Source organism: Herpailurus yagouaroundi, unplaced genomic scaffold, assembly GCF_014898765.1.
Source record: "Herpailurus yagouaroundi ecotype Mexico unplaced genomic scaffold, PumYag 188, whole genome shotgun sequence".
NCBI classification, from domain to species: Eukaryota; Metazoa; Chordata; class Mammalia; order Carnivora; family Felidae; genus Herpailurus; species Herpailurus yagouaroundi.
The window spans coordinates 20,849,132-20,875,631 of record NW_024412419.1 but is presented as its reverse complement, the minus strand read 5'-3'; the positions used below and the strand labels follow the sequence as shown (position 1 = coordinate 20,875,631).

Sequence of the window (26,500 nt, the reverse complement as noted above, 5' to 3'; positions counted from 1 at the left end):
CCCCCCCCCCCCCCCCCCCCCGTTTTACTTCTGGACATGTAAAGCTTGTGAAAACTTCTGCTAAATGAAGGAGAATCTTTTTTTTTTCCTTTTTTAATTTTTATTTATTTTTTTTAATGTTTTATTTATTCTTGAGAGAGAGACAGACAGACAGACAGACAGAGTGTGAGCAGGGAGGGGGCAGAGAGAGAAGGAGACACAGAATCCGAAGCAGGCTCCAGGCTCCGAATTGTCAGCACAGAGCCTGACGCAGGGCTCGAACTCACGAACCGTGAGATCATGATCTGAGCCAAAGTTAGACCTTAACCAACTGAGCCACCCAGGTGCTCCTTTCTTTCTTTCTTTCTTTCTTTCTTTTTCTTTCTTTCTTTCTTTCTTTCTTTCTTTCTTTCTTTCTTTCTTTCTTTCTCTTTCTTTCTTTCTTTCTTTCTTTCTTTCTTTCTTTCTTTCTTTCTAATTTTAGCTTTATGGAGGTATAAATTGACAAAATTGTAAGTGAATTACAATATTTGTAAAATATATTTGTAATAACTCCTGTGAGGTACATGTTCTCTTGCATGTTAGCTACTGCATCAGGATGAAGAAAATTAAAGAATTAATTTTTCTTTAGATACACGGGGATAAATTTTACATCCATTTCTCCGTGGCATCCTTTCTGTAGGCTGATATTATAGTTTATAAAATGTGTTTATGTGAAATGATGTTGATCAGTTAGTTTTATCTTAAGTCAGTGTCATGTAGGATACTCAGAGACAGAAACTAATCATTGTGTTCCTCTTGTTCTTTTTTTTATTTTTCCTTTGCAGTGGGACTTCCCCTCTTGCATGCCTGAATGCAATGTTGCACACAAACTCCCGAGGTGAAGAGGGCATCTTCTATAAGGTTCCAGGTAGAATGGGCGTATATACTTTGAAGGTAAATATTTTTGTTAGGACGTCACTTAAAAACTAAAATCGGGAAGAGGTAATATGTTCAACTCTGTATCCTGCACAGTTTTTTTTACTAATCTGTAACCATCTGTAGGTAGACCAGAAAAGTAATTTTATTTTTTATTCTTTATTATAATGCTATCTTGAAAGGATGAACTGAAAATGACTTCCAGTGACTTTTTAAGGGACCTCACAACATTTGAATAATGAGTGTTATCTTGGAGCTACCGCCTTGATGCTTTATATTACTTTGTGATTTTATTCTTGTAGTCTGGATGCTTTATATTACTTTGTGACTTTATTCTCCATTAAATTCAGAGCTGCAGTTCTCCTTTTGTAATGGAGAAAAAGCCAAAGTTCTTGCTTAGTGTTGGCCAGGTAGGATAAGAACCGGAATATGGACCCAGATCTGACTGGATTCCTGACTGAGTCTTTGTTCTTTTTTATCCTAATAGTCTTGCTGATTTCTGATTCTGGCACTGAGGTCCCTTCAGTGACAAACAGGAAAACCAATTTAAAGGAGTTTGATTAAAACAGAGAGTTTACCGTAGAACTATAAATTCTGAGGAAACTCAGCCTGGATCCAGGAGCTCAAATGATGTCATCGGGGATTGGTCTCTGTCCTTCTTTTGGCTTCATTCTCAGGCAGGCTCTCTCCTATTGTACATGACTTCACTGTCCACCCCAAATCTGCAGGCTGTAAGTCTGGAGAGAAAAGAGCCTTGAGTCTGAAGTGGGAGCCCTCCAGTTAGTTTTGATTTGGTTTAATTGGTTTGGTTTGGCCCGGCCCATGTGTCTATACTTGAATAATGAATGCTCTGAGGCTTCTGATTGACTGTACACAAGTTCATGATCACTCTCTCTCTCTTTTTTTAATGTTTACTTATTTTTGAGAAAGTATGAGCAAAGGAGGAGCAGAGAGAGAGGGGGACAGAGGATTTGAAGTAGACTCCGGGCTGATGCCCCAGACCACTTTTGATGTGAGGTTGAGGGTAAGCCCTCTGCCAGACGAATTCAGGAAGGGGGTTGTATGCCAGAGGAAATTATCAGCAGGAGGAGAATTAATGCTTGGCTTGCACTGACTGTTATCCATGTGTACATGGGACTCTGTCCCCTCTTTTTAGCTTTGAGCTGTCGTCATCACTATGTTCAGTGGTTTTGTGTAGCCCACTAACATTAGAAAGTTCTAATTTACCTATAAAACCTCCTTTTTATACACTTTGTTAAACTTCTGTGATTAGGGACTCTACTCCCACAGGGAGCTTTTTGTGTTTCTTTTAAGTTTTAGTTGTTCTAGACCTTCCATATTATTAATAACATTAATTAAAAGCCTACTCTATGCTGAGCACTGTGCAGGTCATAAAGAAGAAACTGGACGCTGATCTCTCGACTCTCACATAGTTATTAAAGCACTTGCATACTGACAAAATGTACTGTGATATAAAGTACTATACTATAAGGCCTCATGATCATGTAGAGAAATAAAGATTAATTTTGAATAAAAGGATCTAGAAAGCTTTTTTTTTTTTTTAACTTGCAAGATTTGAGATAAACTTTTACAAATAAGTAATGGGAGGGGGCCTTCCAAGGATAAGGAAATAGCTTAAGTAAAGGCACAGATAGAAAGATTCAGAATGGATTTGAAAATAGAGTAAATTAGACTGGTTACCATAATCTGTGTGTGGGCTAGTGTGGTAACGGGTTGGGGGTGGGGTTAACATGAAGTAAAGATCCAACTTTGGAGGCTTTTGAAGACCTGACTTAGCAGTTTGAGAGAGAAAAAAAGAGAGATAGCTGAGGAGATGGCAGAGGTTTTTCAGGAAAATTGCATGATCAAATCTGTTAGGAAGATAATTCAAGTAGGATAGATTTAAGGGTAAAGCAGGGATTGTTTGCAAGAGATAATTGGCCTGAACCATGAGAGTGGTAAAAGAGATAGAGGCGAGGGACATTACAGAACTAAAATGTATACTATATGGAGTTGGTAATGATGAGGTGAAATGATTCTGAGATTTGGGGCGTGCACAGTTGACCAGCTGATCCTGAAAGGGTCACAAGTTTAAGTTTAAGAAGCATTATGTATGTACTTAAAATACTTGTTGAACCTACGGGTCAGGAGGTCTGGCTGGCAACTAACTGTAAAAGTCCTGCATTTTAAAGGAAAGAATACAAAAATATAGGGTGTGTATTTTAAGAAAGTATATAACATAAGAAATGACTTAGAAATGGCACTAGGATATAAGCATAAGTGGGAAGTATCAGTTCCTTACTAGATCAGAGGTTATTATCTTGGCTGTAATGTTCTGAGTGCCAGTTGTAGGTAGGAGGGTTACATGTCGGAATTATTTTTTATCTGATTATAAAAATTAATTATGTGGGAAAATAAAAAAAATACATTGAGAGGAAAAAAGAACCATCCATAGTTTCATACCTTAGAAATAACATTAATATGTATGTTTATGTGTGTATATTTTTATATACTATATACATATATAGTAGTTAATATTTATTAAGCTCTTATTATATGCCAGGCACTATTCTAAGCATTTTACATTTAACTCATTTAATTTCTGAATAATCTTTTAAGGTAGGTACTATTATCCCCATGGTATAGACAGGTAAACTGAAGCATATGCGGTTAAGACTTTGGCCAAAGCTGCATAATTAGAAGATAAAGCCAGAATTCAAACCCAGAAAGTTTTTATTTCCAAGTTCTTGATCTTGCAGCATATACTGTTATATTTCTCATATACTGTGCTGACACAGGTTATCCTTTCTGATTAGCAATCTCACTATCCAACGTAGAAACCAAAGATTCTTATGAGGTTTTTTTTTTTAATTTTTTTTTCAATGTTTGTTTATTTTTGACAGAGACAGAGACAGAATGTGAGTGGGTTAGGGGCAGAGAGAGAGAGGGAGACACAGAAGCAGAAGCAGGCTCCAGGCTCTGAGCTGTCAGCACAGAACCCGACGCGGGGCTTGAACTCACGAGCTGTGAGATCATGACCTGAGCCGAAGTCAGACGCTCAACCGACTGAGCCACCCAGGCGCCCAAGTGTTTAAAAAAAATTATTCCTTTTGCGGTGCCTGGCTGGCTCAGTTGGTAGGGCATTCTGGTAGAGCACGTGATTCTTGATCTTGGGGTTGTAAGTTCGAGCCCCATGTTTTAAGATTACTTAAAAATACAAAAAAAATTTTTAATTTCTTTTATATTTGACTCTTGCTACTTATTAACCAATATGTAGGAATCAGAGTCAAATAATACAGTATCTGTTCCTAACCAGACTCAACTGAATTCATAATACATAATGGTACATACATGCAAATAATGTGTGTGTGTGTGTGTATATATATATATATATGTGTGTGTGTGTGTGTGTGTGTGTGTATATATATATGTGTGTATATATATATATATATATGGATGATGAATATATCTACCTTTTACAAAATTTTTATTATATACTTGTTTTATTCTGAACATTTCCTCATTTACTTGGACTTAATATATTTCCAGTTTTTGTCTAATCTGAGCCTCTGTATTGTGCTTGCATATGATTGTCATGTATAATTTTTATCTTTGGATGTAGATAGAAACATTAGCTAAATTGACCCAAAGAAGAGAGATGACAGGAATTCAGAAAATATTGCTGGTTCTGCTACTGAATCCTATAATACTAAAAATTAATCAGCACAGTTAAGTTGCAAACAATGCATATCAGAAATTTAATTCCTATTTGCTGAAATGGTAATGATTAATCCTAATTGGATGCCTACATTTTCAGAAAGATGTGCCGGATGGGGTGAAAGAGCTATCAGAAGGTTCAGAAGAAAGCAGTGATGGTCAGTCAGATTCCCAGAGTTCTGAGAACAGCAGCAGCAGCAGTGATGGTGGCAGCAACAAGGAGGGAAAAAAGAGCAGGTGGAAAAGGAAAGGTAAATCCACCTGATCTCTCAATAAAGTACTGAATGCTATAGGACAAATGCCCTTGTTAGCTCCTCTTTGTTCAGACCCTAGGACAGTCCGTCTCTTTCCCTTTCCCTTTAGATCGGTACCGTCCAGTTGAATTTCTTGCAGTGATGGAAATGCCCTGTGTCTATGGAGGTCCAACCCAACATAGCCAGTAGCCACATGTGTCTATTGAGTCCTTCAAATATAGCAGTTTGGGAACTGAATTTTTATTCTTTTTTAACTTAAATAGCCACATGTGGCTAGTGGCTGTCGGTTGGACAACATAGCTCTAGGTTTATTTATTTATTTATTTTTTATTTTTATTGTTTTCAGTATATGAAATTTATTGTCAAATTGGTTTCCATATATAGCTCTAGGTTTTATCTGGATTTATTTTCAGTTCTTGGTCAGCCATAGCCTTTTTTTTTTTTTTTTTAAGACTGTTCTAATTTTTTTTCTTGTCCTTTTTAATCTTCTCTTCTAAAATTTGAGCATTTTTTGCTCTAACAGCGATATGCTTACTAGGAAAAGAATGCTTTTCATTTCTGCTAGCAAAGCCTAAATTTAGTCTGATGGTCTTTGCTCTTTCCTGCTTGGTGTCTGCTTCATAGCTTATCCAAAAAGCTTTTTTTAGGGAATAGTGTCTTCGTTGCTACAACTTACCTGAGATGGATTTTCCACTTAAGGATGCATTTTATTATCTATTCTTGCCGATTATCTGTAGCTTCTTGTCTGAGTCTTCTTAAAGAGGGCAAATTGTTTTCACCTCAGTATTCATAAATTCAGCTGTACATGCAGGGCAGATTTTAAGCCAAATCATGGTGGTTTCTTTACAAGGACTGATATAGGGATATTCCAGAACAAAATAGACATCCGAGAGTGTCCCTAGCTTGGATATCCTCTTAGGTTTGTGTTATAGGTCAGCTCTCTTTGGATCTAGAAACGAGAGTTTTATATGTAGGAATCCTGAATTCATTAATTTTAGGTGCCTTTGGAACTATTGATGTGGAACTGTATGAGAAAAGCAGTCTAATTCATTACCATCACTGCATTCATGCATGTGCTACTCCTGGAGAGAACTGAGATGATTGGTGGCATCATTTGTGTCCTCTGGTAAAGCTACCACACATGCAATTTGGGCACATTTTGTAATCAGGATTTTAGCTTTAAGATCACAACCACTTAAGAGAGCAACCTAGACCTCAGATACTAGGAACAAATGGTATAAAGTCAAATAAAGCTAGTACCTGTGGTAATTATTCTTGTGTGTGTGTGTGTGTGTGTGTGTGTGTGTGTGTGTGTGGTGTATATACACACCCTGTCAGTAGTGAAAGGAGGTGTGGTCCATGGCTTTACATTCCTTAGATTCCACTAAGGATCTTTTTTTGGGAGGGTGTAGCCAAAAGTGGTAAGGGGTCTATATCCCCTGCTTGTCCCCAGCTTAAACTTTTAAGTTTGGAAATTGTTGTTCTAAGATTAGGAACCAAGCCAAGTCATTAAGCAAGAGAAGCAGTTAGCAAGATTCATAATTTCTAGATATGGCTGGAAACAGAAATCAATAACAACGTTGGTCAGACTAGTGAATTTGGGAACAAAATCATGGTCTTGGAGGTCTCTCCTTTTCAATAGCCACATATGCAGCAGTAGCTGTTGTGAGTAGGGGCTGTTACATGTTTGGTAAAGCCTGTCTCTAAGAAATTAAGAGGAGGGGCGCCTGGGTGGCTCAGTCGGTTGAGCGAACGACTTCGGCTCAGGTCACGATTTCGCGGTCTGAGTTCGAGCCCCGCGTCAGGCTCTGTGCTGACAGCTCAGAGCCTGGAGCCTGTTTCAGATTCTGTGTCTCTCTTTCTCTCTCTCTCTGATCCTCCCCCGTTCATGCTCTGTCTCTCTCTGTCTCAAAAATAAATAAACGTTAAAGAAATAGCAATAGAATCCCGTTGTTATAGGTTAATAGATCTAAAATAGCATAACCTTGTGCTATACTTGGCATAGTAATAGAAGATATTTAACAGGGAAGTAGTAGCAAATTCAGAATTGTGATCTAAATAAATTGTTATTGAACTGCCTTTGTATTCATTGCTTTTCTAGAAATTATCACATTATTGAGTATTTATCCTCAGTTTACGTTAAGATGAGATGTTCTGTAAAGCTCTTTTCTCATTATAGGAAGTTCAGTAAACTAAGAGTAGAATGGGCTAAATGGTGTTTGGAAGATAAAGATAAGAGGGGCGCATGATGTCATGTAGAATTCATGTTTACTCTTTGCTGAGCTACCAGTAACGAAGAATGATTTCATTTCTCATAGAAAGTGCTTCTCTCATTCATGGGTCGTACATATGGCATATGGCTTAGATAGGTAAATTTTTAGGTGTATATTATATAATCCGGGAATGTTTTTGTAGTCCAGTGCAAATGAAAGTGGAAAACTTGTAGTTAGCAGTGCTAGTAGCAACATGCAGCAGAGCAGTTTTAAATCAGTTACAGTTATTAATAAAGGGTAAGCAAAGTAATTGTGCCTATTCTGTTTTCTTATTTAGGGCTGTTACTCTCAATCTGACATCATTTTATTTCAAATGCATTGTAAGACAGGAAGAACATTGAGATAGTATCAAAACCCACTTCCTTTTATGTACAAAAATAAAGAGCTCTGACAGCAGAACTGGTACTTCTAGTTGAAAATCGATAGAACCTTTCTTGATAATAGGTATACCTTTCAGCCAAATAGGCACAGAGAACAGAACTTTGAAATTCAGTCCAATATTAAAACTAGTTTATTGATTTCCATGTAAAGTGGAAGAACTTAGAAGTTCATAGCTTTGGTTCCTAATTGTCAGACAGGAAACCATGTTCAGAGAAGAGCTTTATGGGATTCCATGCCAAGGTAAGGCGGAGTAAATCTAGAAAAAAATGATTAGAGTCAACTTTTTTGTTGCTTTTTTTTTTTTATAGGATCATAGCTAAGTGAAGTCTCTGTCTTTTCCCCCAAATAAAATACAAATATTGCAGCATGAAGCAAATATAGAAGTATTATTTTTATCTTCTGATAGAAAAAAGTTTTGTTAAATTTTGGCCTGCTTTTAAAATGTCTTAAAAGAAAAATTAATTATGTAAGATATACCTTTTGACTTACAAGGAATTACAAATTCTTTCCAGGGGCATGATCTAATGTTAATTTTATCGCTTATGCAGAGGTATTTTAAATCAGAAATTTGACAAATACTATGTTTGGAGTTATTTAAAATACCAAAGACCTGCCTGCCCTATAACATCATTTATACATGTAAGTTTACTAAATGAGGATGATTATTTATAGAAATGTCTCCTTTAAAAATTAGTACACTGTGGAGAAAAACTCCTTTGGGCAAAGTTAACTTATGTGGAGAGAGAGAGCTTTGAGAGAGATGTTCTCTTTCTTCTCTGGTGTGGTTGGTGGCTGAGTCAGAGGTTTTAGCTGTCATATATTAAGGATGGCTCCACTGTTAGGACTTGGATAGGTAGGGTACCCAGGTATCCTCTCCATCTTTGATTAGGGGATTGTTCGAATATTAATTTTAGCCACACCCTGCCAAGTTTGAAGGAGACTGCACTTGGAGTAGGAAGAGGGTACATAAAAAACTAAAAGTCTGTTAACTTCTAGAAATGAAACTACTCAAAAGAAAACTATTGTGAAAAAAGAACTCTCCCTTAAGAGAAGGATTACTGTTGATGAAAATTAAAACAGTTTGGATACTTCAGTTTTTATCAGTCTTTCAGCTGTTAATCCTTCAATTGTAGGAAGCTAAGCTTCACTTGTAATGTTACTGCTTCATTATTTCTGATAGTATTTCTTAAAAATTTTTTTTTTGTCATGTATTTATTTTTGACAGACAGAGACAGAGCATAAGTGGGGGAGGGGCAGAGAGAGAAGGAAACACAGAATCTGAAGCAGGCTCCAGGCTCTGAGCTGTCAGCACGGAGCCTGACACGGGGCTCAAACCCATGAACCATGAGATCATGACCTGAACTGAAGTCGGATGATTAATGACTGAGCCACCCAGGCACCTCTCTGATAATATTTCTGATGCTTCAGAGGGACCCATCAAATATCTTCAGGAAAAAAGAAAGTAGTCAGGGTCTATTTGCTAAGGCCTCTAATTCAGAGGCATCTAGCATGGATAGTCTGTATCCTTTTGATCTTGTTCAGTATAATCATCCATTGAAATGGAAAATTCTCAGTGGTGTAATATATCTGAAAAGTAGTACTTTCTGAACACGTACTCAGTGGGTGGTACCAGTTATCCAACAATCTGAAACTACTTGAGTAAACTATGTAAAACTGGCTTTAATGAGCCTCAAGTTCTGAAATTTATTTTAAATAGTTTTCTGAAAACAATCTTAGGCTTAAAAACTCATTTCTCTACTAGTTTGCTGGGTTTTAAAAATCAAATAGTAAGTAACTGCTGATCTTTTTATCAGAATTTGTTAATATTGTATCTATGTGTTTATATGAAAGCAAACATTTTTGTTTCTAATCAGATACTGAATATGTTCTCTAAATACAAGTGCTTTTAAGCTGTTGAGCAGTCCACATTGGAGTACCAATAGGTCAGGATATACTTGGGAAGTATTCTTTAGGCCATTAGTTGATTTATAAAACGAAAGAATTATCTCTATTTAAAATGCTTGCCACACTCACTCATTCTCCAGTACATATGTATTATTTGCCAGGTATTTGGGAAACCAATTTGAATAAGGTGTGGGCCCTATCCATAGCTAGGATAGAAAAAGAAGCAATTAGCAAATTAGTTTAATAAGTAACAAGTGTTTATATGTGTCATGTTATGGCAGCATTAGAGAAGGGAATAGTTAACTTTACCTGGGTTACTACGGCTTGTGTAAGCTATAGGATAATTTTTTTAATGTCTATTTTGAGACAGAGAGAGAGCATGAGCAGGAGAGGGTCAGAGAGAGAGAGAGGAAGAGAGAGAATCCCAAGCAGGCTCTGCAGCTGTAAGTGCAGAGCCCAACCAGGGCTCAGAGTCACAAACCATGAGATCATGACTTAAGCTGAAACCAAGAGTCGGATGCTTAACCTGCTGAGCCACCCAGGCACCCCGAGAATAATATACTTCCTTCCATTGGGGGTATAACCTCTGAGGAATACAGGATATATTATGAAAAAAAAAAAACATATATAAAGGCAAGAAAGTAGCAGCATGTGTACAGTGTTTTCAGGAAGCCATATGATGAAGTAAAGTTTGGGTGGAAAAGGGGATTTGTGGAAAGAAAGTACGGGAAAGAAGTAGGGATCAGACTTAATATTTAGTGCTAGTCTCCATTATTTATAGGGTATTGGTGTGCATAAAGTAATGTTTTTTTTTTTTTAATTTTTTTTAACGTTTTTATTTATTTTTGAGACAGGCAGAGACAGAGCATGAACAGGGAGGGTCAGAGAGAGGGAGACACAGAATCTGAAACAGGCTCCAGGCTCTGAGCCATCAGCCCAGAGCCCGACGCGGGGCTCGAACTCACGGACCACGAGATCATGACCTGAGCTGAAGTCGGCCGCCTAACCGACTGAGCCACCCAGGTGCCCCTAAAGTAATGTTTTTTAATGTTACTTTTGAGAGAGAGTACAAGCAGGGAGGGGCAGAGAGAGGGGGACAAGGATCAGAAGAAGGTTCTGTGCTGACAACAGAGAGCCTGATGCAGTGTTCCAACCTGCGAAACAAGATCATGACCTGAGCTGAAGCCCGACGCATAACTGATTGAGCAACCAGCGCGCCCCATAAAGTAATTTACTAGGAGGATTAAGAAATGTGGTATTCTGGATCAGAGAATAACAACCCTGCTGACTCTTTCAAATGTTTGTAGCCACATACCAAGAGGAACAAAATTTTTGTTTATAGTCCATTTGCTGTTGGTCTCATCCTTTTGTCCATTTAAGATATGAGTTAATATACTAGCTTTTTAAAAAATTTTTTTATTTCTGTTTTTAATAAAGTTTGTTTTTGAACGAGAGAAAGAGAGTGCGTGCACATGCATGAACATGCGTGTGAGCGAGAGAGGGGCAGAGAGCGAGAGGGGAGAGAGAATCCCAAGCTCCTTGCTGACAGTGCCAGAGCCCAGTTGCGGGTCAATCCCACGAACCGTGACTTGATCTGAAGACAAGAAAAGAGTTGGACACTTAACCAACTGAGCCACCCAGGTGCCACTTAGTTTTTCTGTTTTATTATTTTTTTCTTTCAAGTTTTTATTTAAATCGCAGTTAGTTAAATATACTAGCTTTGATTTGTTTTTTCTACTTACTAGTGTTTATTGTGATGTCTCTTCCTATTGGATGGGGTCCTCCAAATGTGGGGCAATAGGCATTGAAAGAATTCACCTGAGGCAGAACCTAGGCGATAGGAGTTTATTGACCACATTGCAAGGGAGCAGCAGGCAGGACCCTAGAGGAGAGGCTGTCTGACTTGAGGCAGTGGTTGGGGGCTGTTTTTAAAGGGGGGAAGGTGAGGAGGAAGGGGATGTATGGAATTTTTCCTTTTTTGGTAACTGTGCCTGGTTGTAAGTACCCCTTGGTCAGTTACTGCCTGTGGAGATTTGGAGATGGGTTGCCTGATGTCTGTATTCAGCCAAGGGGTTGCCTTGCTCTGCATTCATTGCTCAAGTCCGTTTCCTAAAAGCGGCCTTTACATTTACGTTAGTTCAATTCATTTCTGTTCACTGGTATATAGGTTAAAAGAATTTATTTCCATTTTACTGTTGAAAATCATTTGTTTTGAGTAGATTTCCTTAATTCAGGATGAGATTAATTGGTGACGTTAGTTGGTTTTATTTGAAGTTAAAAGTATAACTGGTAGTACAGAAGTGTGAGGGATTATTTTTCTCTAAGTGCCACTTTGCAAGATTAGGATTATAAACATGTCTCAGGCCTTGTTGGACCTTTGGGCCAACGCGCTGGTGTCCCAGCACTTAATCAGTAGGGATCTATGAAACCCGGAAAACGTTGGAATGGAGAGAAGGCAAAAAACATAACAGAGGTTTGCTTTCCCACTGCTTGGTTTGTGAACTGAAAAATCGTATGTACAAGCACACATACTATCTACCAAGAAATAAATGTAATTCGTTTTTTTAAAAAGATTATAAGCAGGGACTTGATGAAGTTAAAATGCAGCCTTAATGTTTATTTTTCAAACAGTGTCTTATTCTTAATATGTTCATCTTGTAGGATATAGCCCTAGGAAATCTTGGTTCCTTATTTTGTGACTGTGGGCACTATTCCCAAGCCCTTCCTGTACACCCCCTACCCTGCATCCTCCCCTCCTCAGCTAGCTGGTTTATTCTCAAACTTTTCATCACAAAGGACCATTCTCTCCCCCCTCCTCAATCCTTTGTGCACTGATACTTACGTAAAATACATAAAAAATGGCTCAGCAGTGTCAGATTTCTATGAAAGTGTCTAAATGCGTATTCTCACTGTTGTTATTTCTCTTGTAGCAGACCTGTATTTGAACGGCAATGGTTTAGCTGGACCACATTTAAACAGCAGTGGTTTAAATGATTTGTCAACCTTAGAAACTGTTGGGGATGCTGTATTTCTTTAACAAGCCCTTGTTTTGAAATGAGAGTGGAAAATAACTGCACCTCCATAAGTAAATAATTAACTATAATGATCCTTCACTAGCACTGCAGAGACATTATGCCATCTCTAGCCACTGCGCAAAAACTTCTGCCCCTTGTGTCAGTATAGATTAGTTTTACCTGTTTTAAAATTTTTGATTATATATATCCAAAAAAGTGCAGATATTGTAAGTGTACAGCTTGTTGAATTTTCACAAATGGGACTGCACCATGAACCAGTATCCAGATCAAAGAACAAAATAGCGTCAGCACCCCAGTGGCCCTCTCTGTGCTCTTGTAAGATTTCATCCAAATTCTTGTGTATCTTATTCATATTCCTTAAAAAAATTTTTTTTATTTTTAAATATTTTCATTAAAATTTTTTTCTCTTTCATGTTTACTTATTTTGGGCGGGGGGAGTAGGGACAGAGAGAGAGAGAGAGAGGGAGAGAGAGAATCCCAAGCAGGCTCCTTGCTATCAGCACAGAGCCCAACATGGAGCTTGATCTCATGAACTGTGAGATGATCTGAGCTGATATCGAGTCAGACGCTTAACCGACTTAGCCACCCAGGTGCCCCTATTCATCAGATTCTTAAAACTGAAGAGTATTCTATTTTATAAATATTTCCCAGTACCTCAATTTATTTATCGATTCTACCATTGATAAACATCAGGTTATTTCTAGTTTTTGCCTATTTTTTTTTTTTTCTCAACGTTTTTATTTATTTTTGGGACAGAGAGAGACAGAGCATGAACGGGGGAGGGGCAGAGAGAGAGAGAGACACAGAATCGGAAATAGGCTCCAGGCTCCGAGCCATCAGCCCAGAGCCTGACGCGGGGCTCGAACTCATGGACCGCGAGATCGTGACCTGGCTGAAGTCGGACGCTTAACCGACTGCGCCACCCAGGCGCCCCTAGTTTTTGCCTATTTTATTAACTTTATTGTGAATGCTTTTGTGTATGTCTCCCCCTCCCCCCCCCCCATTTCTTTTGGTATATACTTGGGAGCAGAGTTAAGTGTAGTGTGTATTACCAGACAGTTTTCCAAAGTGCTTGTACCAATTTATAGCCATACCAGTAATGTATGAGAGTTCAACTAATATTTCACATGCTCACCAACGGTCAGTCTTTTACATTTTAGACTTTGGTTACTGTGTAATAGTGTCCCTTATGGTTTTAAATTCTATTTTCATCATGGCCAACAGAATTGGACTCCTTTTCATTAGTAATCATTTGGATGGCCTCCTTTGTGCAATGCCTTTTCCAGTGTTTTCAATTTTTCATGGGTCATCTTTTCCTTAGTTCTTCATATATTACCTAATTGAATGTATATCTTATAAGTAACTTCTCCTTTGTGGCCTTTTTATTTTCTGAAAACTTTATTTTGATGAATACAGTTTCTTAATTTTAATATCATCCAGTACATCCCTAAGAAGATTGACTCTCCCACTGACACGAAGATAGTTTCTTCTGGTCCATAAAACACGTCTTAACAGATGTAAAGGAATGGGAATGATATAATGTCTGCTCTCGGACCGCAGTGAAATTAAACTAAGAGTCAGTAATAGAGGGACACCTGGCTGGCCCAGTTGGAGGAGCATGCAACTCTTGATCCTCAGGGTTGTGAGTTTGAGCCCCAGTGGGATATAGAGATTACTTAAATAAATACAAAAACTTTTAAGAAAAAAGAAAAAGAAACAGAAACAACACATTTTTGAATAACACATGGGTCAAAGAAGAAAAGAGAAATTTTTTAATGTTTTGAACTGAATGAGAATGAAAACACAATGTATCAAAAGTCATGGTATGCAGTGAGGAAAGCAGGGGTTAGAGGGAAATTTAGTTTAGAAAAGAAGAAAGATCTCACATTAGTAATCTGTGCCTCTACTTTGAGAGTGCAGAAAAAGAAGAGCAAATAAAATCTAAATTAAATCTAAGCAGAAGAAAAGAAATACTAAGAATTAGAGCAGAAATCAATGAAATTGAAAGCAGAATATTAGTAGAAAAGAATCAATGAAACCAAGAGCTGATTCTTTGAAAAGATCAATAAAGCTAAGAAAGCTAATTATCAATATCAGACATGAGAGGCCATCATTAAAGATCCCATGGACTTAAAAGGATAATAAAGGAATACTATGAACAGTTTTTCTTGTTTTTACTCTGAACAGTTTTGTGCCCACAGATTTGATAACCTAGATGAAATCGATCAGTTCCTTGAAAGACACAATCTGTCAAAACTCCCACAAGAAGAAATAGACTGTCTGAACAGGCCTGTGCCTGTTGAAGAAATTGAGTCAGTAATTACTTACCTTCCAGAACAAAAAAGACCAGGCTCACTTTGATTCCCTAATGAATTCTACCAAACATTTAAGGAAGAAATTATACCAATTCTGTATGATCTCTTGCAGGGGATAGAGGCAGGGGGAATACTTCCTAACTCATTCTGTGAGTCTAGCATTACACTAATACCAAAACTAGACATGAGAAGAAAACTACAGACCAATGTCTCTAATGAACATGGATGCAAAAATCGTCAACAGAATATTTAGCAAATTGAATCCAATGATTTATAAAAGGAATTATACATCACCACCAGATAGGATTTATCCTAAGTGTGCAAGGCTGGTTTAACATTCAGAAATCAGTTAATGTAGGGCCATCTGGGTGAGTTACAGCCAAAGTAGTTACCAGGAAACAAATCAGGGCATTGAATACCTTTTATCAATAAATAAAAATAATATACATACAACCAAGAAAGCTAGAAAAAAAAAAAGAACAAAGTAAAGCAATAAAAAGCTGAACAAAAGAATTAAAATGGAAATTACTGAATTTGAGAGGGGGACAATGATAGAAACAGTTTCAAAATAAATGAATAAAAGAGACCAGCTTCACTGACCTTTAAAAAGAGAAAAGATATACAAATTCAGATTGAAGTAAATACCAAAATAAAAATTTTAAACCACAAGACTTTTTCACAAGCTTTAAGAACTCAGATGAAGTGAGATGATTTTTGTAGGAAAACAGGATGCATAAAAATTGAACCCAGTAGAGATAGAAAATCTAAACAATAAAGTTTCATGCAAAGAGGGATATAGAAGAGCTCCCCTTCAAAAGAACACATACTTAAACAGAAATTCATTGTTCACAGACTATGTTTAAAGATCAAACAATCCCAGTGTTTTTAAAACTATTCCAGTGCAGGAAAAAAGGTCGTCCAGATTCTTTTTCGAAGTAAAATTTTAAAACTTTCCACAAAGTACAAAGCTGTCTTGTGAACGTTGAGGGAAGATCTTAAAGGTTAACATACAAAATCCAGCCATATGTTAAAAAAATTATATATCCTGGGGCGCCAGCGTGGCTCAGTCAGTTAAGCGTTGACTCTTGGTTTTGGCTCGGGTTGTGGTCTCATGATGTGTGGGTTCAAATCCTGCACACACACGCTGGCTGTGTGCGCATGCTCTGTCTCTCAAAGTAAATAAATAAACTTAAAAAAATTATATATCCTTAAAAAATGGGGTTTTAGGTTGTAAGTATGATTCATTACTGGGAAATCCACTATACTTTATCATATTAATACAGCTAATATGGAAAATCTTATCTCTGTACTTGCTGAAAAGGCCTTTGTGTAAATTCAGTACTCAATAAAATTGAGAATTGGTGGATACTATTTTAACATAATAACTTAGTCAAAAAAACCAGCATCTTAATGGGGAAACACCAGTGGCTTGCCCTTAGGTTAGAACAAGTCAAGAACAAGGTGCCCAGTATCTCAGTTCTTATATTCCAACACAAGTAAGCAAGAGAAAGCCATTGGAACAGTGAGCAACAAAAAAAGGGGAAAGCTGCTTCTGTGTGTAGATGACACATACAATTATGAATCTGACAGAAGAATCCGTGGAGATAAAGTCTGATAGAGAAGGGAATTTAGAGCTGTATTTTCCAAAACGACGAAAATGGATTCATTTTTCACACCATACTCCATGATAAATTTCAAACAAACGAGAGATACAATGTAAAACATGAAACCAAGTACTAAAAAGAGAAAACATGGGTGAGCTCCTTTTAAAACCTGAGAGTAATAAAACTTTTTAAAGTGTTGTTTCTGGAAGCATATATTTTTATCTGTTGACTTAGCAAACCCACCTCTAAGAATCAATCCTCAGACACTGTCGACAATACAAAATAGCATAGCTTAAGGCTAATGCTTCTCAATCACATAGATTTTATTATGACACAGATTCCTAGGCCCTACCTTCCAAGTTTCTGATTCAGTAGATCTAGACTGGGATCTAGTAATTTGCATTTACAACAGATTTTTTGCTACTGATGGTGTTTTTCTTGGTACAATACCTTAAAGAACCACTGATGAAGACATTGTAGTAATAAGAGCAAAAGACAAGAAAGAATGGACATACTCACCAAAGTCTGGTTGAAGGAATTATGGTACATCTGTACAGTGGAATTCGGTGTAGCTATTAAAAAAGGAATGCAGGGGCGCCTGGGTGGCGCAGTCGGTTAAGCGTCCGACTTCAGCCAGGTCGCGATCTCGCGGTCCGTGAGTTCGAGCCCCGCGTCGGGCTCTGGGCTGATGGCTCAGAGCCTGGAGCCTGTTTCCGATTCTGTGTCTCCCTCTCTCTCTGCTCCTCCCCCGTTCATGCTCTGTCTCTCTCTGTCCCAAAAATAAATAAAACGTTGAAAAAAAAAAAAAGGAATGTGGAAGATCTCTGTATTCTCTTCTAGAATGTTCCACAGGATATATTAGTTAAGTTAAAAAAAAAAAAATCAAGATTTTGAACAGCTTACAGTGCAGATTTGTTTTTGCTTAAAAAAAAAAAGTAAAAGTATTAAAATATATACACTATGTTTTCGCCAAAACAAAAATACAAGCAAACAAAAATGGAAGGATAGTTAATACAAACCATTTCCTAAAAGGGAAGAGAAGTAATAAAGTAGTGTAGATAGGGGAGGGAGCTAGGCTTATATGGAAGTAACTTGTTTCATTGCTTTACATAATTAAAACAAGTTTTTAAAGTGTACTTTCTAGAAATATGAAACAAAGCAAACTGAAGTATATGTCAAATTTCTGGCATAATGACATACGTAAGTTGTTTGGGATCTATCTTAGGTGTAGGAGTCCAGACACAAAGACATCTTAAACTATATTTGAGTGGTCTTGTTTTCAGTAATTATATTGGTACAGTTTCTTTGCAACTAGATGTATATTAGAAAAACATTAATAATTACAGTAATGTTATTAGGAACCAGGGTTATCAGGGAAGAAGGGAAGTGATAGAAGTATAAAATCAGAAAAGTTAAGTGACAGTCCTGTAATATAAAATTAAAATTTGTTATCTGTGCATGAATTTTTCTCCTTCTGAAAAAAAAAAAGACTTTCGGGGCGCTTGGGTGGCTCAGTTGGTTAAGTGCCCAACTTCGGCTCAGGTCATGATCTCATGGCTCCTGAGTTTAAGCCCTGTGGGCTTTGTGCTGCCAGCTCAGGGCCTGGGGCCTGCTTCAGATTCTCTGTCTCCCTCTCTCTCTGCCCCTCCTCCACTTGTACTCTGTCTCTCTCTATCAAAAATAAACAAACATTAAAAAATTAAAAAAAAAAAAAGACCTTTCTTGTTCTAACCATTAAAGTCCTAGAACCAGTGGTAACCCTGTAGCAAGTGATTACCCCCTTCGGTGCAGCCCATGGTCTTTTAATACCATTTCCTATTTGAAAGATATCAGTGGTCCTTGGAGAAGTGGCTGATCCAAGTTGGGGGAAAAAAAAATGCAAGGTTGCCTCGGACTCTTTCTTGTTAGATACCAAGGAGAAGCAGTTGGTTACTGCTGAGGCCATGTCCTAAAGATGGTTTACAACTTACAGGCTCTCACACTAACTCAAAAGGGGACAATCTGAGTGCCAAATTTGCAATGATTGTTTTTGATTTAAACATCTCAAATATATAAACATCTATGGATTGACAATGACACTTTAAAATCATTTTACATACTGTTACTTTTCTGAGATTGCTATAACAAATTAGCGCAAACTAGGTGCCTTGAAACATTTATTTTCTCACAGTTCTGGAGAATGGAAGTCTGAAATCAGGTATCAGCAGGGCCGCACTCCCCACAGAGGCTCTAGGGGAGAACTCTGTTTTTTGTATTTTTTTAGCTTCTACTGGTTGCTGACTTACTTGCCTTGTGGCCACATCACTCCAATCTCTGCCTGTCTTCACATCGCCTTCTTTTCTGTCTGTCCTCTGTGTCATTGGATTTAGGACACTGAGATAATCCAGGATGATCTCATCTCAAGATCCTTAACTTAATTCCATCTGCCAAGACTCTTTTTCCAAATAATGTGACATTCACAGATTCTGGGGATTAGGACATAGCTTTTTGGTGGCCACCATTCAGCTCACAACAAATACCCACTCATTCTGAAAACAATACTAGTTTGCAGGACGCCTAGGTGGCTCAGTCTGTGAAGCGTCCCTTGGTTTCAGCTCATGTCATGGTCTCACAGTTTGTGGGTTCGAGCCCCACACTGGACTCTGTGCTGACACACTGGGATTCTCTCTCTCTGCCCCTCCCCAGCTTGTGCACACACACACTTTCTTCTCTCTCTCAAAATAAAAATAAAAATTAAAAAATGAAACTATGCTCAGTTTGGATCTTAGCTATGCCCCTTACTGTCTGAGTGTTTTGGCAAACTCATTACATTTCCTGATATGTAAAATTTAGCTAATCTCACAATATACAGAAGAATGTGTATATTTAAATTTTTGCATAAATATATGTCCTTAAAAATCTCTTCATATTTTTTCTTTGTGTAGAAAAAGGTCAGCAAGGATGCCAACCCAAATACACTACTTAGTTATCTCTGAGGGGAGAATTGGAGGAGTTTGGGTGGGAATAGAAAGCGGACTTGGACCCACCTTAAAGGGTAGTTCAGTGAAATCCTGTTCACATGAACCTAACACACTATTAGATACACACAAGATACTTACTTTTGGTTCTTATTAATAAACTTGTGTGTGAAGACAGTGTAGCCACTAAAATGCAATCTGAGAGGGAAGTTTCTCAGCATGTGTTTAAATCTTGTTTGTTGTTTGTAGTTCTGAGCCTTAAATATATGTAAGTTAGGACAGTTTCATAGACGTTATGAGACCAGTACTTGGCATAAGTCAAATCTGGGAGATACTCCTTACTTGGTGGGTCCTGAAGTTTTTGTGATTTATTTTGGCTGGCTTTGAGACGTGTTTATGGTTTCATTTGTTAGAAAGGGCTTTTGCCTTAAGGGGGAACAGTCCAAACAGTTTGCCGTGGTAATACGGATAGCTTTTATTCTTCCTTTTTCAGGCTGCTAAGTGGAATTCTTATATTCTCTAAGGGAATTATTTTGTTTTCTGTTTATTTTTAGGCAGTATTTGAGGTAGGTAAGGAAATGCGTATTTTCAGATTTCTGCAAACCGTTGACGAGAAAGTGAGCATAGTCAAATATTAATAGTGTTTAACTTTATTTTCATTATGTCCCTTTAAAAACATCGGTTCAAATGAAAAAGATAGGCAATAACAAGTGTTGACAAGCATTAGAACCCTCATACATTCCTGTGGAATTATAAAAATGGTATAGCCGTTTTGGAAAACATTTTGACAGTTCCTCAAAAGTTAACCATAGACTTGCTGTAAGACCCAGCAACTCCACTTTAAGATATGAACCCAGGAGAATTGAAAACATCTGTCCAACATGAAATTGTGCTGATGAGTGTTCTTCACATCATGTTCAGAATGGCCAAAGACGTAAATGACCCAAGTGATCATCAGCTAATGAATAAACAAAATGCAGTGTGTGTGTACAATGGCATATTATTTGGTGATAAAAGGGAAGTATTGATCCATGCTCTGACATGGATGAAACTTCAAAACATGCTAAGTGAAAAAAACAGTCATGAAAGAGCACATATTGTTTGATTCCATTTATATGGAATGTCTAGAATAGGCAAGTGCATAGGGACAGAAAGTAGATTACTGACCTCCTGGGATTAGAGGCATAGTTAGGGGAAACAGGGGTGACAGCTAACCAGTATGGGGCTTTATCTCAGTAAAGCTGTTAGTTTTTTAAATTGGTCCACATAAGTAGACTGAGGATGTGGTTTCTTTTTGCTGCTCAGTTATCTCAAGAACTACCCAATTTTATTCTTGTATGATAGATTACAGTGAGCTTTTTTAAGCATCACACTTACTGTATGTCAGTTCTTTCCCATATATAAACCCTGTCATAAGGGTGGAATGCAAAGCCAATACCAAGTCTGACAAGTCAACCTTCTTAGTATTATCTGCTCTTGTCCTCTTGAAATGTTATCTATTGTGTATTCCTTTGTTAGGACATCTAAGAATCCATGGAAATGCTATTTTCCAAACATTGTGTATTCCAATGAGTCATGCTTCTGCACTTTTATATCAGGTAGCTACCTACCAACATACTTTATATGGTATCTTAAAGCTCTTTAGCCATAGCTAAATGGGATGCCATTTTGCTATCCAGGCCTTTATAGTCCAGCTGCCATGGAAAGGAGAAGGTGTCAGTAAGCATGCACTCTGTCAACACTATTCCAGAGTCATCACCAGCAGCAGCAATTATTATTTTATTATTAAAGTGTCTGAATCAGCAATTTCGTTATCTCTCACCATGAGCTGCATGCACTGCTGAACTTTACGGAACCTAAAACTGTAATTGCTATTTATTAGAAGAGGACAGGCTCTTGAAGGGGAAACCCTCATTCACATAAGACTGATGTTTGGCTCAGCTCTGATGGGGTATAAAACAAGTAGTGATGAGTAGAGAGGGGTTATACCCTGTGCAAACGTCCATTGCTACCATTAGAGGTATCCTACAACCCTCTCACACTGACTGGTGGGCCTGAAACTATTGATTTAAGAGATGAAGGAATATAAGAATTAAAGCTGTTCTAGAGTTTTTGAGGTGGAATGGCCTTATTGCCTTCATTTTAAAATAGGGAAAACTGGACCCTTTCTGTCAGCCCAGGACCCTTCTACTGTATCATGTTGTCATCAGATTTACCTTAAGACACACATACTGTACAACAGGCTCTAGAATCTTTTCTCAGTTTTATCTAATTTGATGACTCATGGTTTATATTCTTCCTTCTTCAATCTATTGAAAAATAAAAAAATGAAAAGTAGTGAATACTAACACCCATCCCTTCCCCGTCCTATCATCCTTCACTAGAGCTTTCTGAGGAAATAAACTTAAAAGGGAGGCTGTTGCAGTAGAACTCCAAAAAGAAGATCCTTCCCAAAAGTGTTTGGTCACAGTTCTTAATACAGGTAGCAGCATATGATTGGGGAAGGAATGGTGCTTGATAGCAACTCTGATAACCACCTTTTTTATTGTCATTTCCCCCCAACTAGTATCGTCTAGACTGTCACAACCATCCTCTCCCCAGTCAGGCTGCCCATCACCTACCATTCCAGCAGGTAAAGTCATTTCTCCATCACAGAAGCACAGCAAGAAGGCACTAAAACAGGTAATCATGCTAGTCTGTGTTTAACAGAAGTATTATGTTCTTGATTAAAAATGCATGATTCTGGAAGTCATTGACAATTTCTTGAAAGGACATTAGGTCCTTTTAAGGAAAAATTTCATGTAGTTTCCCAATCTGGATTTAGTAATATATGTACCTCTGTGTTGTAGGTTTGTGGTAGATAGTCTTTTTATCACGTTTAAAAAGCTCTTCATTTGTGGGGCACTGGCAGGCTCAGTGGTTGAGTGTCTGACTCTTGATTTTGGCTCAGGTCATGGTCTCACAGTTTGTGAGATTGAGTCCCTCATTGGGCTCTGTGCTGACGGTGCAGAGCCTACTTGGGATTCTCTCCCTCTCCTTCTCTCTTCCTGCCCTTCCCTGGATCTCTCTCAAATAAATAAATAAACATTTAAATAAAAAAAAAAAAAAAAGCTCTTCATATGTTCCTAACTTCCTGAGAAGCTTTTGTTTGTGTGCATGTTTGTTTGTTTTAATGTTAATTTTTGAGAGAGACAGTGTGAGTGGGGAAGAGGCAGAGAGAGAAGGAGACACAGAATCTGAAGCAGGCTCTAGGCTCTGAGCTGTCAGCACAGAGCCCAACGAAGGTGAGATCATGACCTGAGACACTCAACTGACTGAGTCACTCAGGAGCCCCTGTTTGTTTTAAATTATGAATAGGTGTTGAATTTTTTAGGTTTGTTTTCTTCATCATTTATTGAGATGATCAGGTAGCTTTTCTCTTTAAATCTATTGAAACACAGAATTCCATGGCTAGATTTTCTAATGTTAACATATACTTAGCTTTCTGGAGTAAACTCTACATGTTGTTACCTGTTTTTGAATACGTTATAGAATTTTCTTTTTTAAGATTTTTGTTGTTTTCTTGTACAGTTTTGGACTCAGGATGGTTCTAATATAATAAAATAAGTTGGGTAGCTCTCTATATTTTTCTAGATTTTTGGAAAACAATTGTAGAAATTATCTTTTTCTTGGAAATTTTTTAAATCTCACCTTTTAAAATTGTTCTAGCATTTCAGTTTCATCTATTTTTAGTGGTCTCATTTGATTCCTACTTTTTGAACTAATTTTAGAAAAAGGGTTTTTTTGGAAATTTCTCTTAAAAAATGGTCCATTTTACTTGATATTATTTTTATTTTTCATTATTTTTTAAGTTTGCTTAATTTGAGAGCAAGAAAGAGCATGTGGGTGCCTGCGCTTGAGCAGGGGAAGGGGCGGAGAGAGAGAATCCCTGTGAGATCATGATCTGAGCCAAAATCGAAAGTCAGAGGCTCAAGCAGTCCACTGAGCTAGCCAGGGTCCCCTCACTTGATTTTTAAAAATACGTATTTATCTGTGGGGCAGTTGGCTGGCTCAGTCAGTAGAGCATGCGACTCTTGATCTTGGGATTGTAAATTTGAGCCCCATGTTGGGTATAGATAAAATCTTTAAAGAAAATTGTTTAAAGTTGTGTGTAGCGTTCTTTTATGTGTCCTTTTTGTTCCTCAGTGTTGTTCGTTAATCATGTATCTTTTTTCCCAGTGCTACTTAGCCATCCATCTATTTTGCTGGGCTGTTCAAAGACCTAGCTTTGAATTTTTTAAATGCAAAATGATCTATAAATACAAACTCACTAGTAATTAATGGAACCTTAACAGACTACTTTTATCCTCAGATTGGTATACACAAGAACTTAATTTGTAATATCAGGCATTGGCAGGTATGTAGAAAAATGTCTAATGGCAGTTTGACAGTGGAATATAAATTATTTAGAAAGAAATTTTGTGATGTCTGTTAAAATTTTATTTTATTTTTAAAGTTTATTTCTTTATTTTGAGAAAGAGAAACATAGAGCATGAGCAGGGGAGTGGCAGAGAGAGAAGGAGAGAGAGAATCCCAAGCAGGCTCCTCACTGACAGTGCAGCCATGAGGTCATGACCTGAGCCACAGTAGAGTTGGAGGCTTAACTGACTGAGCCATCCAGGCGCCCCTGTCTATTAAAATTTTAAAAAAGCACATATCCCATGACTAAGCATTTGAACATTTTGGAACTTAGGTTAGGTAAATACAAATAAATACACATATCAATTACACACACACACACACAAATATTTGTGTTAAAGTTTGTAATAGCAAAAACTTGCAAGTAGCCTAATATATATCAGTTAGGGAATTCCTTATGTAAATGATGGCATATCTATATGCTGGACAATTATGCAAGATTAAATGTCGGTAATATGGTTGTTTTATATATATAGACATGGAAGCATCACCACACTATAATGTTGAATCACTGAAGTTATATTACAACATGTAGAGCATGATGCCGTTGATAAAAAATAAATACATATCTGCAAAACAATATTATATTTTTAGTAGAAATACACTCATAATGTCAATGTAAAAAAAAAGCTCAATATGGAAAAATAAATTGATGTTTGTAGTTATCTCTGAAGATTAGGGACAAGACTGAGTGATGGTCAAGGGAGTTTAGCTTTATGTGTGAATTAAATGGTAAAGATCATAATCATGTGTTATCTATATAATTGAAATTTTAAAAATTATGTAGATCTTAAAGTATTTAAAGCAAAAGTGCTTTTTTATTAAGAGTTTCAGAAATTCAATAACATTAATTGCTGTCTGCCTGGATAATAAATACAATATTTTATTTTGTATAAAAATACAAAATAGCACTTGTATTTTTATAAATACTTTGGAGGATTTTAAGAAGTATTAGATGGGGCGCCTGGGTGGCTCAGTCAGTTGAGCGTCTGACTTCCGGCTCAGGTCATGATCTCGCCGTGTGTGGGTTCGAGCCCCAGGTCGGGCTCTGTGCTGATAGCTCGGAGCCTGGAGCCTGCTTCAGATTCTGTGTCTCCCTCTCTCTGCTCTTCCCCTGCTCGCTCGCTCTCTCTCTCTCAAAAATAAATAAACATTTCAAAAAAAAAAAAAAAAAAGAAGTATAAGATGCTTTTTTCCACAGGAAAAGACAAGTATTTTCCTAAACCTTGTTAGATAATCCACAACATGTTTACTACTCCTGTATTATTACACTCCTACAATCCCAAGGGTCAAACGTATTGGAAGAATTCCAGTATGGGAAATTATGTAAATAAGGTTGGTGGGATGTAAAGTAAGGCCTTGCCTTCAGTGTATGTTTTGTATGGTATTAGATGAGGAAAAAATTAGTTCAACATAAGTTATCCTTTATGACAATGAAGGGTTGTTTTTTGCTGTTTGGTTTTTAATTTTTTTTATGTTTATTTATTTTTGAGAGATAGACAGACAGAGCACGAGTGGGGACAAAGGCAGAGAGAGAGGGAGACATAAAATCTGAAGCAGGCTCCAGGCTGTGAGCTGTTGGCACACAGCCTGACTCGGGGCTCATACCGTGAGATCATGACCTGAGCCAAAGTCGGACAGTTAACCGACTGAGCCACTCAGGCACCCCCCGTTTTTTAATTTTAAAATAGAATTAGGAACACTGTTTGTAAACTACTGAGGGAGAAAAAGAACTGAGTACACTTCCTAAATAGAGAGGCTATAAGTTACTCTGTTTCCATCATGTGTCTGAATTTATATGATGACAGTAGGAATAGATGAGATCAAATGGTTGTATTAAATTTTGCACTAACCTAGAATGATCTAGATATTGTGAATGACCAGAACAGACTCTATTGGCTGCCACCCAGGAAGTGTATAAACATTTTCTGTTCTGATTGCAGAGAATGAAAGATAAGCTAATCAGAAAATGCCAACTTTTTTTTTTAAGTTTATTTATTTGTTTTGAGAGAGACAGAAACAGCATGAGTGGGGGGAGGGGCAGAGAGAGAGAGAGGGACACAGAGAATCCAAAGCAGGCTCTGGGCTGCCAGCCTGGATGGAGCTCATGTGGGGCTTGAACCCACGAAACCATGAGATCATGACCTGAGCCAATGTTTTTTATACATTATGCGCCTGCTTGCCTGCTGTAATGTTGTAGGTGAATGTAAGCCAGATACCTGACTCACTCAGTTACTGTTTTCCCTTGACAGCTTAGTCAAGATCAGTTGTCGTATAGCAGGGATGAGTGTAAATGTGGAACCGGAAGGAGAAAACTATATTGTGCGGAGGGAATGGGAACCAACCGTCCAGTTATTCCACACTTTTCTGCATGATGCTCTGAAGTTTGAAGCTTAAACTGGCAGTTTAGTAAGGTCATAGATTTCCAGCCTTTTCTTGAAATGTATCTTTACTTTCTTAGTTTCTTTTTTTTAACCTTGAGTTAAAAAGTTGCCTTCATGTATTTTCATGACTAAAATCTGAGAAGTTAACTGTCTTTTTATTCATTATTTAACTAGTTGAGTGTAGTGTATTCTAGAAACAAGCTAGAAACGTTATAGAAATAAAAGTAATTCTGAAATAGCCAGGAGGAACCACACTGTTCTTAGAACCAGTATTTTCTAGGGTCGCCTGGGTGGCTCAGTGGGTTAAGCCTCTGACTTCA

General features: G+C 37.5%; 1 protein-coding gene across 5 annotated transcripts in view; it reads left to right on the top strand.

Annotated features, from left to right (window-relative positions):
• ASXL2 (ASXL transcriptional regulator 2) overlaps positions 1-26,500 on the top strand; it is a 137,630-nt gene that overhangs the window by 77,048 nt on the left and 34,082 nt on the right. For 2 of the 5 annotated variants that reach the window (XM_040496243.1, XM_040496242.1), the window contains 3 exons: positions 807-915; positions 4,715-4,865; positions 21,905-22,020. In XM_040496243.1, coding sequence (XP_040352177.1) covers positions 807-915; positions 4,715-4,865; positions 21,905-22,020 — 376 coding nt within the window. Of the gene's footprint in view, positions 1-806; positions 916-4,714; positions 4,866-6,824; positions 7,763-19,233; positions 21,821-21,904; positions 22,021-26,500 lie in introns of those variants that run through there. The other 3 variants (XM_040496245.1, XM_040496244.1, XM_040496246.1) reach the window with 3 other exon arrangements.